The sequence below is a fragment of the Carcharodon carcharias genome, assembly GCF_017639515.1.
Source record: "Carcharodon carcharias isolate sCarCar2 chromosome 40 unlocalized genomic scaffold, sCarCar2.pri SUPER_40_unloc_4, whole genome shotgun sequence".
NCBI classification, from domain to species: domain Eukaryota; kingdom Metazoa; phylum Chordata; class Chondrichthyes; order Lamniformes; family Lamnidae; genus Carcharodon; species Carcharodon carcharias.
In genome coordinates, this window is record NW_024470858.1 from 47,501 (window position 1) to 60,740 (window position 13,240).

General features: G+C 60.5%; 1 protein-coding gene across 1 annotated transcript in view; it reads right to left on the reverse strand.

Moving 5' to 3' along the window:
* The window catches only part of LOC121275036 (solute carrier family 2, facilitated glucose transporter member 1-like), a 110,035-nt gene that overhangs the window by 10,098 nt on the left and 86,697 nt on the right, over window positions 1-13,240 (reverse strand). Inside the window, exon 5 of the mRNA XM_041182426.1 lies at window positions 1,986-2,173. Within this exon, the coding sequence (XP_041038360.1) occupies window positions 1,986-2,173 (188 nt within the window). The remainder of the gene's footprint in view (window positions 1-1,985; window positions 2,174-13,240) is intronic.

Below are 13,240 nucleotides of genomic sequence, written 5' to 3' on the forward strand. Positions count from 1 at the left end.
GGTCACATGGGGTCAACGGAGGGTCTCACAGGGTCAAACGGGGTTAATGGAGGGGTCACACGGGGTCAATGGAGGGGTCACACGGGGTCAATGGAGGGGTCACACGGGATCAGCAGAGGGTCACACGGGATCAGCAGAGGGTCACACGGGGTCAATGGAAGGTCACATGGGGCCAACAGAGGGGTCACATGGGGTCAGAGGGGTCACATGGGGTCAGAGGGGTCACATGGGGTCAGAGGGGTCACATGGGGTCAACGGAGGGTCACATGGGGCCAACAGAGGGCCACACGGTCAACGGAGGGTCACACGGTCAACGGAGGGTCACACGGTCAACGGAGGGTCACACGGGGTCAACAGAGGGGTCACATGGGGCCAACAGAGGGTAACATGGTCAACGGAAGGTCACATGGGGTCAACGGTGGGGTCAACGGCGGGGTCACACAGGGTGAATGGAGGGTTCACACAGGGTCAATGGAGGGGTCGCACGGGGGTCAATGGAGGGGTCGCACGGGGGTCAATGGAGGGGTCACACGGGGGTCAATGGAGGGGTCGCACGGGGGGTCAATGGAGGGGTCGCACGGGGGGTCAATGGAGGGGTCGCACGGGGGGTCAATGGAGGGGTCGCACGGGGTCAATGGAGGGATCGCACGGGGGTCAATGGCGGGGTCGCACGGGGGTCAATGGAGGGGTCGCACGGGGGTCAATGGAGGGGTCGCACGGGGTCAATGGAGGGGTCGCACGGGGTCAATGGAGGGGTCGCACGGGGTCAATGGAGGGGTCCCATCGGGTCAATGGAGGGGTCCCATGGGGTCAATGGAGGGGTCCCATGGGGTCAATGGAGGGGTCCCATGGGGTCAATGGAGGGGTCCCATGGGGTCAATGGAGGGGTCACATGGGGTCAATGGAGGGGTCACATGGGGTCAATGGAGGGGTCACATGGGGTCAATGGAGGGGTCACATGGGGTCAATGGAGGGGTCACATTGGGTGAACAGAGGAGCTCACAGACTATCGTCCCACATTCAACCCTCTTCCCTTCAATGTGCCAACTCTTCCTAGGACCAGGATCTGGGATCTTCCTGCCCCATGTTTCGGCCTCAGTACCAGCCAGGGGTGGTGACTGGTGGGAGGGGACTGTGTCATTTGGCAGATGTGAGTTTAACGTGGATAAGTGTGAGGTTATCCATTTTGGTCAGAAGAATAAAAAGGCGACTTATTATTGAAATGGAGAGAAACTTCAGAATGCTTCAGTGCAGAGGGATCTGGGTGTCCTCGTGCATGAATCGCTGAAAGCTAGTCTGCAGGTACAGCAGGTAACAAGGAAGACAAATGGGATTTTGACATTTATTGCTAAAGGAATAGAGTATAAAAATAGGGAAGTGTTCTTGCAACTGTACAAGACATTGCTGAGACCACACCTGGAGTACTGGACACAGTTTTGGTCCCCTTACTTGAGGAAGGATGTAGTTGCACTGGAGGCAGTTCAGAGGAGGGTCACTAGATTGATTCCAGAGATGTGGGGCTTGTCTTATGAGGAGGGATTGAGCAGTTTAGGCCAATACTCACTCGAGTTTAGAAGGAAGACAGGAAATCGAATTGAGGTGTATAAGATGCTAAAGGGGGGATGGGCAAAGTAGACGTGCAGTGGATGTTTCCCTTCGTGGGGGATTCTGGAACGAGAGGTCGTGGTTTTAGGCGAAGGGGGGGTAGATTTAAATCAGAGACGAGGAGGAACTACTCTCCTCAAAGGGTGGTGAATCTGTGGGATTCACTACCTCAGGGCGCAGTGGATGCCGGGACGCTGAATACATTTGAGGAGGAGGTAGACAGATTTTTAAGTAGTGATGGGTCGAAAGGTTATGGGGGCGAGGGAGGGAAATTGGAGTTGAGGCCAAAATGAGATCAGCCACGATCGTGTTGAATGGCGGGGCAGTCTCGAGGGGCTGAATGGCCTCCTCCTGCTCCTGGTCATGTTCTTTTTACTCACCGCATTGATCCCAGACAACTGCTGGGAAAGGTGGATCACCACGGATATGATCAGAGGCTGACGGTAGATGGGTGAGCGGAATAGCTCCCCGATGGTGACCCGCTTCTCCAGGGACATTTTCCGGCTCTCTTCCTTCATCTCCTGGATATCGGCATCCACGTCGGTTATGCCCCACAGCTTCTGCAGAACTGGGGGGGGGGGGGTGTAAAAGGGTCAGCGTTAAACAGGGAGGGAGCTCAGAGCACACAGGACAGGGGGCGTTAAACAGGGAGAGAGCTCAGAGCCCACAGGACAGGGGGCGTTAAACAGGGAGAGAGCTCAGAGCCCACAGGACAGGGGGTGTTAAACAGGGAGGGAGCTCAGAGCCCACAGGACAGGGGGCGTTAAACAGGGAGAGAGCTCAGAGCCCACAGGACAGGGGGCGTTAAACAGGGAGAGAGCTCAGAGCCCACAGGACAGGGGGCGTTAAACAGGGAGAGAGCTCAGAGCCCACAGGACAGGGGGCGTTAAACAGGGAGAGAGCTCAGAGCCCACAGGACAGGGGGCGTTAAACAGGGAGAGAGCTCAGAGCCCACAGGACAGGGGGCGTTAAACAGGGAGGGAGCTCAGAGCCCACAGGACAGGGGGCGTTAAACAGGGAGGGAGCTCAGAGCACACAGGACAGGGGGCGTTAAACAGGGAGGGAGCTCAGAGCCCACAGGACAGGGGGCGTTAAACAGGGAGAGAGCTCAGAGCCCACAGGACAGGGGGCGTTAAACAGGGAGAGAGCTCAGAGCCCACAGGACAGGGGGCGTTAAACAGGGAGGGAGCTCAGAGCCCACAGGACAGGGGGCGTTAAACAGGGAGAGAGCTCAGAGCCCACAGGACAGGGGGCGTTAAACAGGGAGGGAGCTCAGAGCCCACAGGACAGGGGGCGTTAAACAGGCAGGGAGCTCAGAGCCCACAGGACAGGGGGTGTTAAACAGGGAGGGAGCTCAGAGCCCACAGGACAGGGGGCGTTAAACAGGGAGAGAGCTCAGAGCCCACAGGACAGGGGGCGTTAAACAGGGAGAGAGCTCAGAGCCCACAGGACAGGGGGCGTTAAACAGGGAGAGAGCTCAGAGCCCACAGGACAGGGGGTGTTAAACAGGGAGAGAGCTCAGAGCCCACAGGACAGGGGGCGTTAAACAGGGAGGGAGCTCAGAGCCCACAGGACAGGGGGCGTTAAACAGGGAGAGAGCTCAGAGCCCACAGGACAGGGGGCGTTTAAACAGGGAGGGAGCTCAGAGCCCACAGGACAGGGGGCGTTAAACAGGGAGAGAGCTCAGAGCCCACAGGACAGGGGGCGTTAAACAGGGAGGAGAGCTCAGAGCCCACAGGACAGGGGGCGTTAAACAGGGAGAGAGCTCAGAGCCCACAGGACAGGGGGCGTTAAACAGGGAGAGAGCTCAGAGCCCACAGGACAGGGGGCGTTAAACAGGGAGGGAGCTCAGAGCCCACAGGACAGGGGGCGTTAAACAGGGAGGAGAGCTCAGAGCCCACAGGACAGGGGGCGTTAAACAGGGAGGGAGCTCAGAGCCCACAGGACAGGGGGCGTTAAACAGGGAGAGAGCTCAGAGCCCACAGGACAGGGGGCGTTAAACAGGGAGGGAGCTCAGAGCCCACAGGACAGGGGGCGTTAAACAGGGAGAGAGCTCAGAGCCCACAGGACAGGGGGCGTTAAACAGGGAGAGAGCTCAGAGCCCACAGGACAGGGGGCGTTAAACAGGGAGAGAGCTCAGAGCCCACAGGACAGGGGGCGTTAAACAGGGAGGGAGCTCAGAGCCCACAGGACAGGGGGCGTTAAACAGGGAGAGAGCTCAGAGCCCACAGGACAGGGGGCGTTAAACAGGGAGGGAGCTCAGAGCCCACAGGACAGGGGGCGTTAAACAGGGAGGGAGCTCAGAGCCCACAGGACAGGGGGCGTTAAAACAGGGAGAGAGCTCAGAGCCCACAGGACAGGGGGCGTTAAACAGGGAGAGAGCTCAGAGCCCACAGGACAGGGGGCGTTAAACAGGGAGAGAGCTCAGAGCCCACAGGACAGGGGGTGTTAAACAGGGAGGGAGCTCAGAGCCCACAGGACAGGGGGTGTTAAACAGGGAGGGAGCTCAGAGCCACAGGACAGGGGGCGTTAAACAGGGAGAGAGCTCAGAGCCCACAGGACAGGGGGTGTTAAACAGGGAGGGAGCTCAGAGCCCACAGGACAGGGGGCGTTAAACAGGGAGAGAGCTCAGAGCCCACAGGACAGGGGGCGTTAAACAGGGAGGGAGCTCAGAGCCCACAGGACAGGGGGCGTTAAACAGGGAGAGAGCTCAGAGCCCACAGGACAGGGGGCGTTAAACAGGGAGGAGAGCTCAGAGCCCACAGGACAGGGGGCGTTAAACAGGGAGAGAGCTCAGAGCCCACAGGACAGGGGGCGTTAAACAGGGAGAGAGCTCAGAGCCCACAGGACAGGGGGCGTTAAACAGGGAGAGAGCTCAGAGCCCACAGGACAGGGGGCGTTAAACAGGGAGGGAGCTCAGAGCCCACAGGACAGGGGGCGTTAAACAGGGAGAGAGCTCAGAGCCCACAGGACAGGGGGCGTTAAACAGGGAGAGAGCTCAGAGCCCACAGGACAGGGGGCGTTAAACAGGGAGAGAGCTCAGAGCCCACAGGACAGGGGGCGTTAAACAGGGAGAGAGCTCAGAGCCCACAGGACAGGGGGCGTTAAACAGGGAGAGAGCTCAGAGCCCACAGGACAGGGGGCGTTAAACAGGGAGGAGAGCTCAGAGCCCACAGGACAGGGGGCGTTAAACAGGGAGAGAGCTCAGAGCCCACAGGACAGGGGGCGTTAAACAGGGAGAGAGCTCAGAGCCCACAGGACAGGGGGCTGTTAAACAGGGAGAGAGCTCAGAGCCCACAGGACAGGGGGCGTTAAACAGGGAGAGAGCTCAGAGCCCACAGGGACAGGGGGCGTTAAACAGGGAGAGAGCTCAGAGCCCACAGGACAGGGGGCGTTAAACAGGGAGAGAGCTCAGAGCCCACAGGACAGGGGGCGTTAAACAGGGAGAGAGCTCAGAGCCCACAGGACAGGGGGCGTTAAACAGGGAGAGAGCTCAGAGCCCACAGGACAGGGGGCGTTAAACAGGGAGAGAGCTCAGAGCCCACAGGACAGGGGCGTTACAGGGAGAGCTCAGATCCACAGACAGGGGCGTTAAACAGGGAGAGCTCAGAGCCCACAGGACAGGGGGCGTTAAACAGGGAGAGAGCTCAGAGCCCACAGGACAGGGGGCGTTAAACAGGGAGAGAGCTCAGAGCCCACAGGACAGGGGGCGTTAAACAGGGAGAGAGCTCAGAGCCCACAGGACAGGGGGCGTTAAACAGGGAGAGAGCTCAGAGCCCACAGGACAGGGGGCGTTAAACAGGGAGAGAGCTCAGAGCCCACAGGACAGGGGGCGTTAAACAGGGAGGGAGCTCAGAGCCCACAGGACAGGGGGCGTTAAACAGGGAGAGAGCTCAGAGCCCACAGGACAGGGGGCGTTAAACAGGGAGAGAGCTCAGAGCCCACAGGACAGGGGGCGTTAAACAGGGAGGGAGCTCAGAGCCCACAGGACAGGGGGCGTTAAACAGGGAGAGAGCTCAGAGCCCACAGGACAGGGGGCGTTAAACAGGGAGAGAGCTCAGAGCCCACAGGACAGGGGGCGTTAAACAGGGAGAGAGCTCAGAGCCCACAGGACAGGGGGCGTTAAACAGGGAGAGAGCTCAGAGCCCACAGGACAGGGGGCGTTAAACAGGGAGGAGAGCTCAGAGCCCACAGGACAGGGGGCGTTAAACAGGGAGAGAGCTCAGAGCCCACAGGACAGGGGGCGTTAAACAGGGAGAGAGCTCAGAGCCCACAGGACAGGGGGCGTTAAACAGGGAGAGAGCTCAGAGCCCACAGGACAGGGGGCGTTAAACAGGGAGGGAGCTCAGAGCCCACAGGACAGGGGGCGTTAAACAGGGAGAGAGCTCAGAGCCCACAGGACAGGGGGCGTTAAACAGGGAGAGAGCTCAGAGCCCACAGGACAGGGGGCGTTAAACAGGGAGGCAGCTCAGAGCCCACAGGACAGGGGGCGTTAAACAGGGAGAGAGCTCAGAGCCCACAGGACAGGGGGTGTTAAACAGGGAGGGAGCTCAGAGCCCACAGGACAGGGGGCGTTAAACAGGGAGAGAGCTCAGAGCCCACAGGACAGGGGGCGTTAAACAGGGAGAGAGCTCAGAGCCCACAGGACAGGGGCGTTTAAACAGGGGAGAGAGCTCAGAGCCCACAGGACAGGGGGCGTTAAACAGGGAGGAGAGCTCAGAGCCCACAGGACAGGGGGCGTTAAACAGGGAGAGAGCTCAGAGCCCACAGGACAGGGGGCGTTAAACAGGGAGAGAGCTCAGAGCCCACAGGACAGGGGGCGTTAAACAGGGAGAGAGCTCAGAGCCCACAGGACAGGGGGCGTTAAACAGGGAGAGAGCTCAGAGCCCACAGGACAGGGGGCGTTAAACAGGGAGAGAGCTCAGAGCCCACAGGACAGGGGGCGTTAAACAGGGAGAGAGCTCAGAGCCCACAGGACAGGGGGCGTTAAACAGGGAGAGAGCTCAGAGCCCACAGGACAGGGGGCGTTAAACAGGGAGGGAGCTCAGAGCCCACAGGACAGGGGGCGTTAAACAGGGAGAGAGCTCAGAGCCCACAGGACAGGGGGCGTTAAACAGGGAGAGAGCTCAGAGCCCACAGGACAGGGGGCGTTAAACAGGGAGAGAGCTCAGAGCCCACAGGACAGGGGGCGTTAAACAGGGAGGGAGCTCAGAGCCCACAGGACAGGGGGCGTTAAACAGGGAGAGAGCTCAGAGCCCACAGGACAGGGGGCGTTAAACAGGGAGAGAGCTCAGAGCCCACAGGACAGGGGGCGTTAAACAGGGAGAGAGCTCAGAGCCCACAGGACAGGGGGCGTTAAACAGGGAGAGAGCTCAGAGCCCACAGGACAGGGGGCGTTAAACAGGGAGAGAGCTCAGAGCCCACAGGACAGGGGGCGTTAAACAGGGAGAGAGCTCAGAGCCCACAGGACAGGGGGCGTTAAACAGGGAGGGAGCTCAGAGCCCACAGGACAGGGGGCGTTAAACAGGGAGAGAGCTCAGAGCCCACAGGACAGGGGGCGTTAAACAGGGAGAGAGCTCAGAGCCCACAGGACAGGGGGCGTTAAACCAGGGAGAGAGCTCAGAGCCCACAGGACAGGGGGCGTTAAACAGGGAGGGAGCTCAGAGCCCACAGGACAGGGGGCGTTAAACAGGGAGAGAGCTCAGAGCCCACAGGACAGGGGGCGTTAAACAGGGAGAGAGCTCAGAGCCCACAGGACAGGGGGCGTTAAACAGGGAGAGAGCTCAGAGCCCACAGGACAGGGGGCGTTAAACAGGGAGAGAGCTCAGAGCCCACAGGACAGGGGGCGTTAAACAGGGAGAGAGCTCAGAGCCCACAGGACAGGGGGCGTTAAACAGGGAGAGAGCTCAGAGCCCACAGGACAGGGGGCGTTAAACAGGGAGAGAGCTCAGAGCCCACAGGACAGGGGGCGTTAAACAGGGAGAGAGCTCAGAGCCCACAGGACAGGGGGCGTTAAACAGGGAGAGAGCTCAGAGCCCACAGGACAGGGGGCGTTAAACAGGGAGAGAGCTCAGAGCCCACAGGACAGGGGGCGTTAAACAGGGAGAGAGCTCAGAGCCCACAGGACAGGGGGCGTTAAACAGGGAGAGAGCTCAGAGCCCACAGGACAGGGGGCGTTAAACAGGGAGAGAGCTCAGAGCCCACAGGACAGGGGGCGTTAAACAGGGAGAGAGCTCAGAGCCCACAGGACAGGGGGCGTTAAACAGGGAGAGAGCTCAGAGCCCACAGGACAGGGGGCGTTAAACAGGGAGAGAGCTCAGAGCCCACAGGACAGGGGGCGTTAAACAGGGAGAGAGCTCAGAGCCCACAGGACAGGGGGCGTTAAACAGGGAGGGAGCTCAGAGCCCACAGGACAGGGGGCGTTAAACAGGGAGAGAGCTCAGAGCCCACAGGACAGGGGGCGTTAAACAGGGAGAGAGCTCAGAGCCCACAGGACAGGGGGCGTTAAACAGGGAGAGAGCTCAGAGCCCACAGGACAGGGGGCGTTAAACAGGGAGAGAGCTCAGAGCCCACAGGACAGGGGGCGTTAAACAGGGAGAGAGCTCAGAGCCCACAGGACAGGGGGCGTTAAACAGGGAGAGAGCTCAGAGCCCACAGGACAGGGGGCGTTAAACAGGGAGAGAGCTCAGAGCCCACAGGACAGGGGGCGTTAAACAGGGAGAGAGCTCAGAGCCCACAGGACAGGGGGCGTTAAACAGGGAGAGAGCTCAGAGCCCACAGGACAGGGGGCGTTAAACAGGGAGAGAGCTCAGAGCCCACAGGACAGGGGGTCGTTAAACAGGGAGAGAGCTCAGAGCCCACAGGACAGGGGGCGTTAAACAGGGAGAGAGCTCAGAGCCCACAGGACAGGGGGCGTTAAACAGGGAGGAGAGCTCAGAGCCCACAGGACAGGGGGCGTTAAACAGGGAGAGAGCTCAGAGCCCACAGGACAGGGGGCGTTAAACAGGGAGAGAGCTCAGAGCCCACAGGACAGGGGGCGTTAAACAGGGAGGGAGCTCAGAGCCCACAGGACAGGGGCTGTTAAACAGGGAGAGAGCTCAGAGCCCACAGGACAGGGGGCGTTTAAACAGGGAGAGAGCTCAGAGCCCACAGGACAGGGGGCGGTTAAACAGGGAGAGAGCTCAGAGCCCACAGGACAGGGGGCGTTTAAACAGGGAGGAGAGCTCAGAGCCCACAGGACAGGGGGCGTAAAACAGGGAGGGAGCTCAGAGCCCACAGGACAGGGGCGTTAAACAGGGAGAGAGCTCAGAGCCCACAGGACAGGGGGCGTTAAACAGGGAGGAGAGCTCAGAGCCCACAGGACAGGGGGGCGTTAAACAGGGAGAGAGCTCAGAGCCCACAGGACAGGGGGCGTTAAACAGGGAGAGAGCTCAGAGCCCACAGGACAGGGGGCGTTAAACAGGGAGGGAGCTCAGAGCCCACAGGACAGGGGTCGTTAAACAGGGAGAGAGCTCAGAGCCCACAGGACAGGGGGCGTTAAACAGGGAGAGAGCTCAGAGCCCACAGGACAGGGGGCGTTAAACAGGGAGAGAGCTCAGAGCCCACAGGACAGGGGGCGTTAAACAGGGAGAGAGCTCAGAGCCCACAGGACAGGGGGCGTTAAACAGGGAGAGAGCTCAGAGCCCACAGGACAGGGGGCGTTAAACAGGGAGAGAGCTCAGAGCCCACAGGACAGGGGGCGTTAAACAGGGAGAGAGCTCAGAGCCCACAGGACAGGGGGCGTTAAACAGGGAGGGAGCTCAGAGCCCACAGGACAGGGGGCGTTAAACAGGGAGGGAGCTCAGAGCCCACAGGACAGGGGGCGTTAAACAGGGAGAGAGCTCAGAGCCCACAGGACAGGGGGCGTTAAACAGGGAGAGAGCTCAGAGCCCACAGGACAGGGGGCGTTAAACAGGGAGAGAGCTCAGAGCCCACAGGACAGGGGGCGTTAAACAGGGAGAGAGCTCAGAGCCCACAGGACAGGGGGCGTTAAACAGGGAGAGAGCTCAGAGCCCACAGGACAGGGGGCGTTAAACAGGGAGAGAGCTCAGAGCCCACAGGACAGGGGGCGTTAAACAGGGAGGGAGCTCAGAGCCCACAGGACAGGGGGCGTTAAACAGGGAGGGAGCTCAGAGCCCACAGGACAGGGGGCGTTAAACAGGGAGAGAGCTCAGAGCCCACAGGACAGGGGGCGTTAAACAGGGAGAGAGCTCAGAGCCCACAGGACAGGGGGCGTTAAACAGGGAGAGAGCTCAGAGCCCACAGGACAGGGGGCGTTAAACAGGGAGAGAGCTCAGAGCCCACAGGACAGGGGGCGTTAAACAGGGAGAGAGCTCAGAGCCCACAGGACAGGGGGCGTTAAACAGGGAGAGAGCTCAGAGCCCACAGGACAGGGGGCGTTAAACAGGGAGAGAGCTCAGAGCCCACAGGACAGGGGGCGTTAAACAGGGAGAGAGCTCAGAGCCCACAGGACAGGGGGCGTTAAACAGGGAGGGAGCTCAGAGCCCACAGGACAGGGGGCGTTAAACAGGGAGAGAGCTCAGAGCCCACAGGACAGGGGGCGTTAAAACAGGGAGAGAGCTCAGAGCCCACAGGACAGGGGGCGTTAAACAGGGAGAGAGCTCAGAGCCCACAGGACAGGGGGCGTTAAACAGGAGGGAGCTCAGAGCCCACAGGACAGGGGGCGTTAAACATGGAGAGAGCTCAGAGCCCACAGGACAGGGGGCGTTAAACAGGGAGAGAGCTCAGAGCCCACAGGACAGGGGGCGTTAAACAGGGAGGAGAGCTCAGAGCCCACAGGACAGGGGGCGGTTAAACAGGGAGAGAGCTCAGAGCCCACAGGACAGGGGGCGTTAAACAGGAGAGAGCTCAGAGCCCACAGACAGGGGGCGTTAAAGGGAGAGAGCTCAGAGCCCACAGGACAGGGGGCGTAAACAGGGAGGGAGCTCAGAGCCCACAGGACAGGGGGCGTTAAACAGGGAGAGAGCTCAGAGCCCACAGGACAGGGGGCGTTAAACAGGGAGAGATCTCAGAGCCCACAGGACAGGGGGCGTTAAACAGGGAGAGAGCTCAGAGCCCACAGGACAGGGGGCGTTAAACAGGGAGGGAGCTCAGAGCCCACAGGACAGGGGGCGTTAAACAGGGAGAGAGCTCAGAGCCCACAGGACAGGGGGCGTTAAACAGGGAGAGCTCAGAGCCCACAGGACAGGGGGCGTTAAACAGGGAGAGAGCTCAGAGCCCACAGGACAGGGGGCGTTAAACAGGGAGAGAGCTCAGAGGCCCACAGGACAGGGGGCGTTAAACAGGGAGAGAGCTCAGAGCCCACAGGACAGGGGGCGTTTAAACAGGGAGAGAGCTCAGAGCCCACAGGACAGGGGGCGTTTAAACAGGGAGGGAGCTCAGAGCCCACAGGACAGGGGGCGTTAAACAGGGAGAGAGCACAGAGCCCACAGGACAGGGGGCGTTAAACAGGGAGAGAGCTCAGAGCCCACAGGACAGGGGGCGTTAAACAGGGAGGGAGCTCAGAGCCCACAGGACAGGGGGCGTTAAACAGGGAGAGAGCTCAGAGCCCACAGGACAGGGGGCGTTAAAACAGGGAGAGAGCTCAGAGCCCACAGGACAGGGGGCGTTAAACAGGGAGAGAGCTCAGAGCCCACAGGACCTGGGGCGTTAAACAGGGAGAGGAGCCTCAGAGCCCACAGGACAGGGGGCGTAAACAGGGAGAGAGCTCAGAGCCCACAGGACAGGGGGCGTTAAACAGGGAGAGAGCTCAGAGCCCACAGGACAGGGGGCGTTAAACAGGGAGAGAGCTCAGAGCCCACAGGACAGGGGGCGTTAAACAGGGAGAGAGCTCAGAGCCCACAGGACAGGGGGCGTTAAACAGGGAGAGAGCTCAGAGCCCACAGGACAGGGGGCGTTAAACAGGGAGGGAGCTCAGAGCCCACAGGACAGGGGGCGTTAAACAGGGAGGAGCTCAGAGCCCACAGGGACAGGGGGCGTTAAACAGGGAGAGAGCTCAGAGCCCACAGGACAGGGGCGTTAAACAGGGAGAGAGCTCAGAGCCCACAGGACAGGGGGCGTTAAACAGGGAGAGAGCTCAGAGCCCACAGGACAGGGGGCGTTAAACAGGGAGAGAGCTCAGAGCCCACAGGACAGGGGGCGTTAAACAGGGAGAGAGCTCAGAGCCCACAGGACAGGGGGCGTTAAACAGGGAGAGAGCTCAGAGCCCACAGGACAGGGGGCGTTAAACAGGGAGAGAGCTCAGAGCCCACAGGACAGGGGGCGTTAAACAGGGAGAGAGCTCAGAGCCCACAGGACAGGGGGCGTTAAACAGGGAGGGAGCTCAGAGCCCACAGGACAGGGGGCGTTAAACAGGGAGAGAGCTCAGAGCCCACAGGACAGGGGGCGTTAAACAGGGAGGGAGCTCAGAGCCCACAGGACAGGGGGCGTTAAACAGGGAGAGAGCTCAGAGCCCACAGGACAGGGGGCGTTAAACAGGGAGAGAGCTCAGAGCCCACAGGACAGGGGGCGTTAAACAGGGAGAGAGCTCAGAGCCCACAGGACAGGGGGCGTTAAACAGGGAGGGAGCTCAGAGCCCACAGGACAGGGGGCGTTAAACAGGGAGAGAGCTCAGAGCCCACAGGACAGGGGGCGTTAAACAGGGAGGAGAGCTCAGAGCCCACAGGACAGGGGCGTTAAACAGGGAGGGAGCTCAGAGCCCACAGGACAGGGGGCGTTAAACAGGGAGAGAGCTCAGAGCCCACAGGACAGGGGGCGGTTAAACAGGGAGAGAGCTCAGAGCCCACAGGACAGGGGGCGTTAAACAGGGAGGAGATCAGAGCCCACAGGACAGGGGCGTTAAACAGGGAGAGAGCTCAGAGCCCACATGACAGGGGGCGTTAAACAGGGAGAGGAGATCAGAGCCCACAGGACAGGGGGCGTTAAACAGGGAGAAGCTCAGAGCCCACAGGACAGGGGGCGTTAAACAGGGAGGGAGCTCAGCGCCCACAGGGACAGGGGGCGTTAAACAGGGAGAGAGCTCAGAGCCCACAGGACAGGGGGCGTTAAACAGGGAGAGAGCTCAGAGCCCACAGGACAGGGGGCGTTAAACAGGGAGAGAGCTCAGAGCCCACAGGACAGGGGGCGTTAAACAGGGAGAGAGCTCAGAGCCCACAGGACAGGGGGCGTTAAACAGGGAGAGAGCTCAGAGCCCACAGGACAGGGGGCGTTAAACAGGGAGAGAGCTCAGAGCCCACAGGACAGGGGGCGTTAAACAGGGAGAGAGCTCAGAGCCCACAGGACAGGGGGCGTTAAACAGGGAGAGAGCTCAGAGCCCACAGGACAGGGGGCGTTAAACAGGGAGAGAGCTCAGAGCCCACAGGACAGGGGGCGTTAAACAGGGAGAGAGCTCAGAGCCCACAGGACAGGGGGCGTTAAACAGGGAGAGAGCTCAGAGCCCACAGGACAGGGGGCGTTAAACAGGGAGAGAGCTCAGAGCCCACAGGACAGGGGGCGTTAAACAGGGAGAGAGCTCAGAGCCCACAGGACAGGGGGCGTTAAACAGGGAGAGAGCTCAGAGCCCACAGGACAGGGGGCG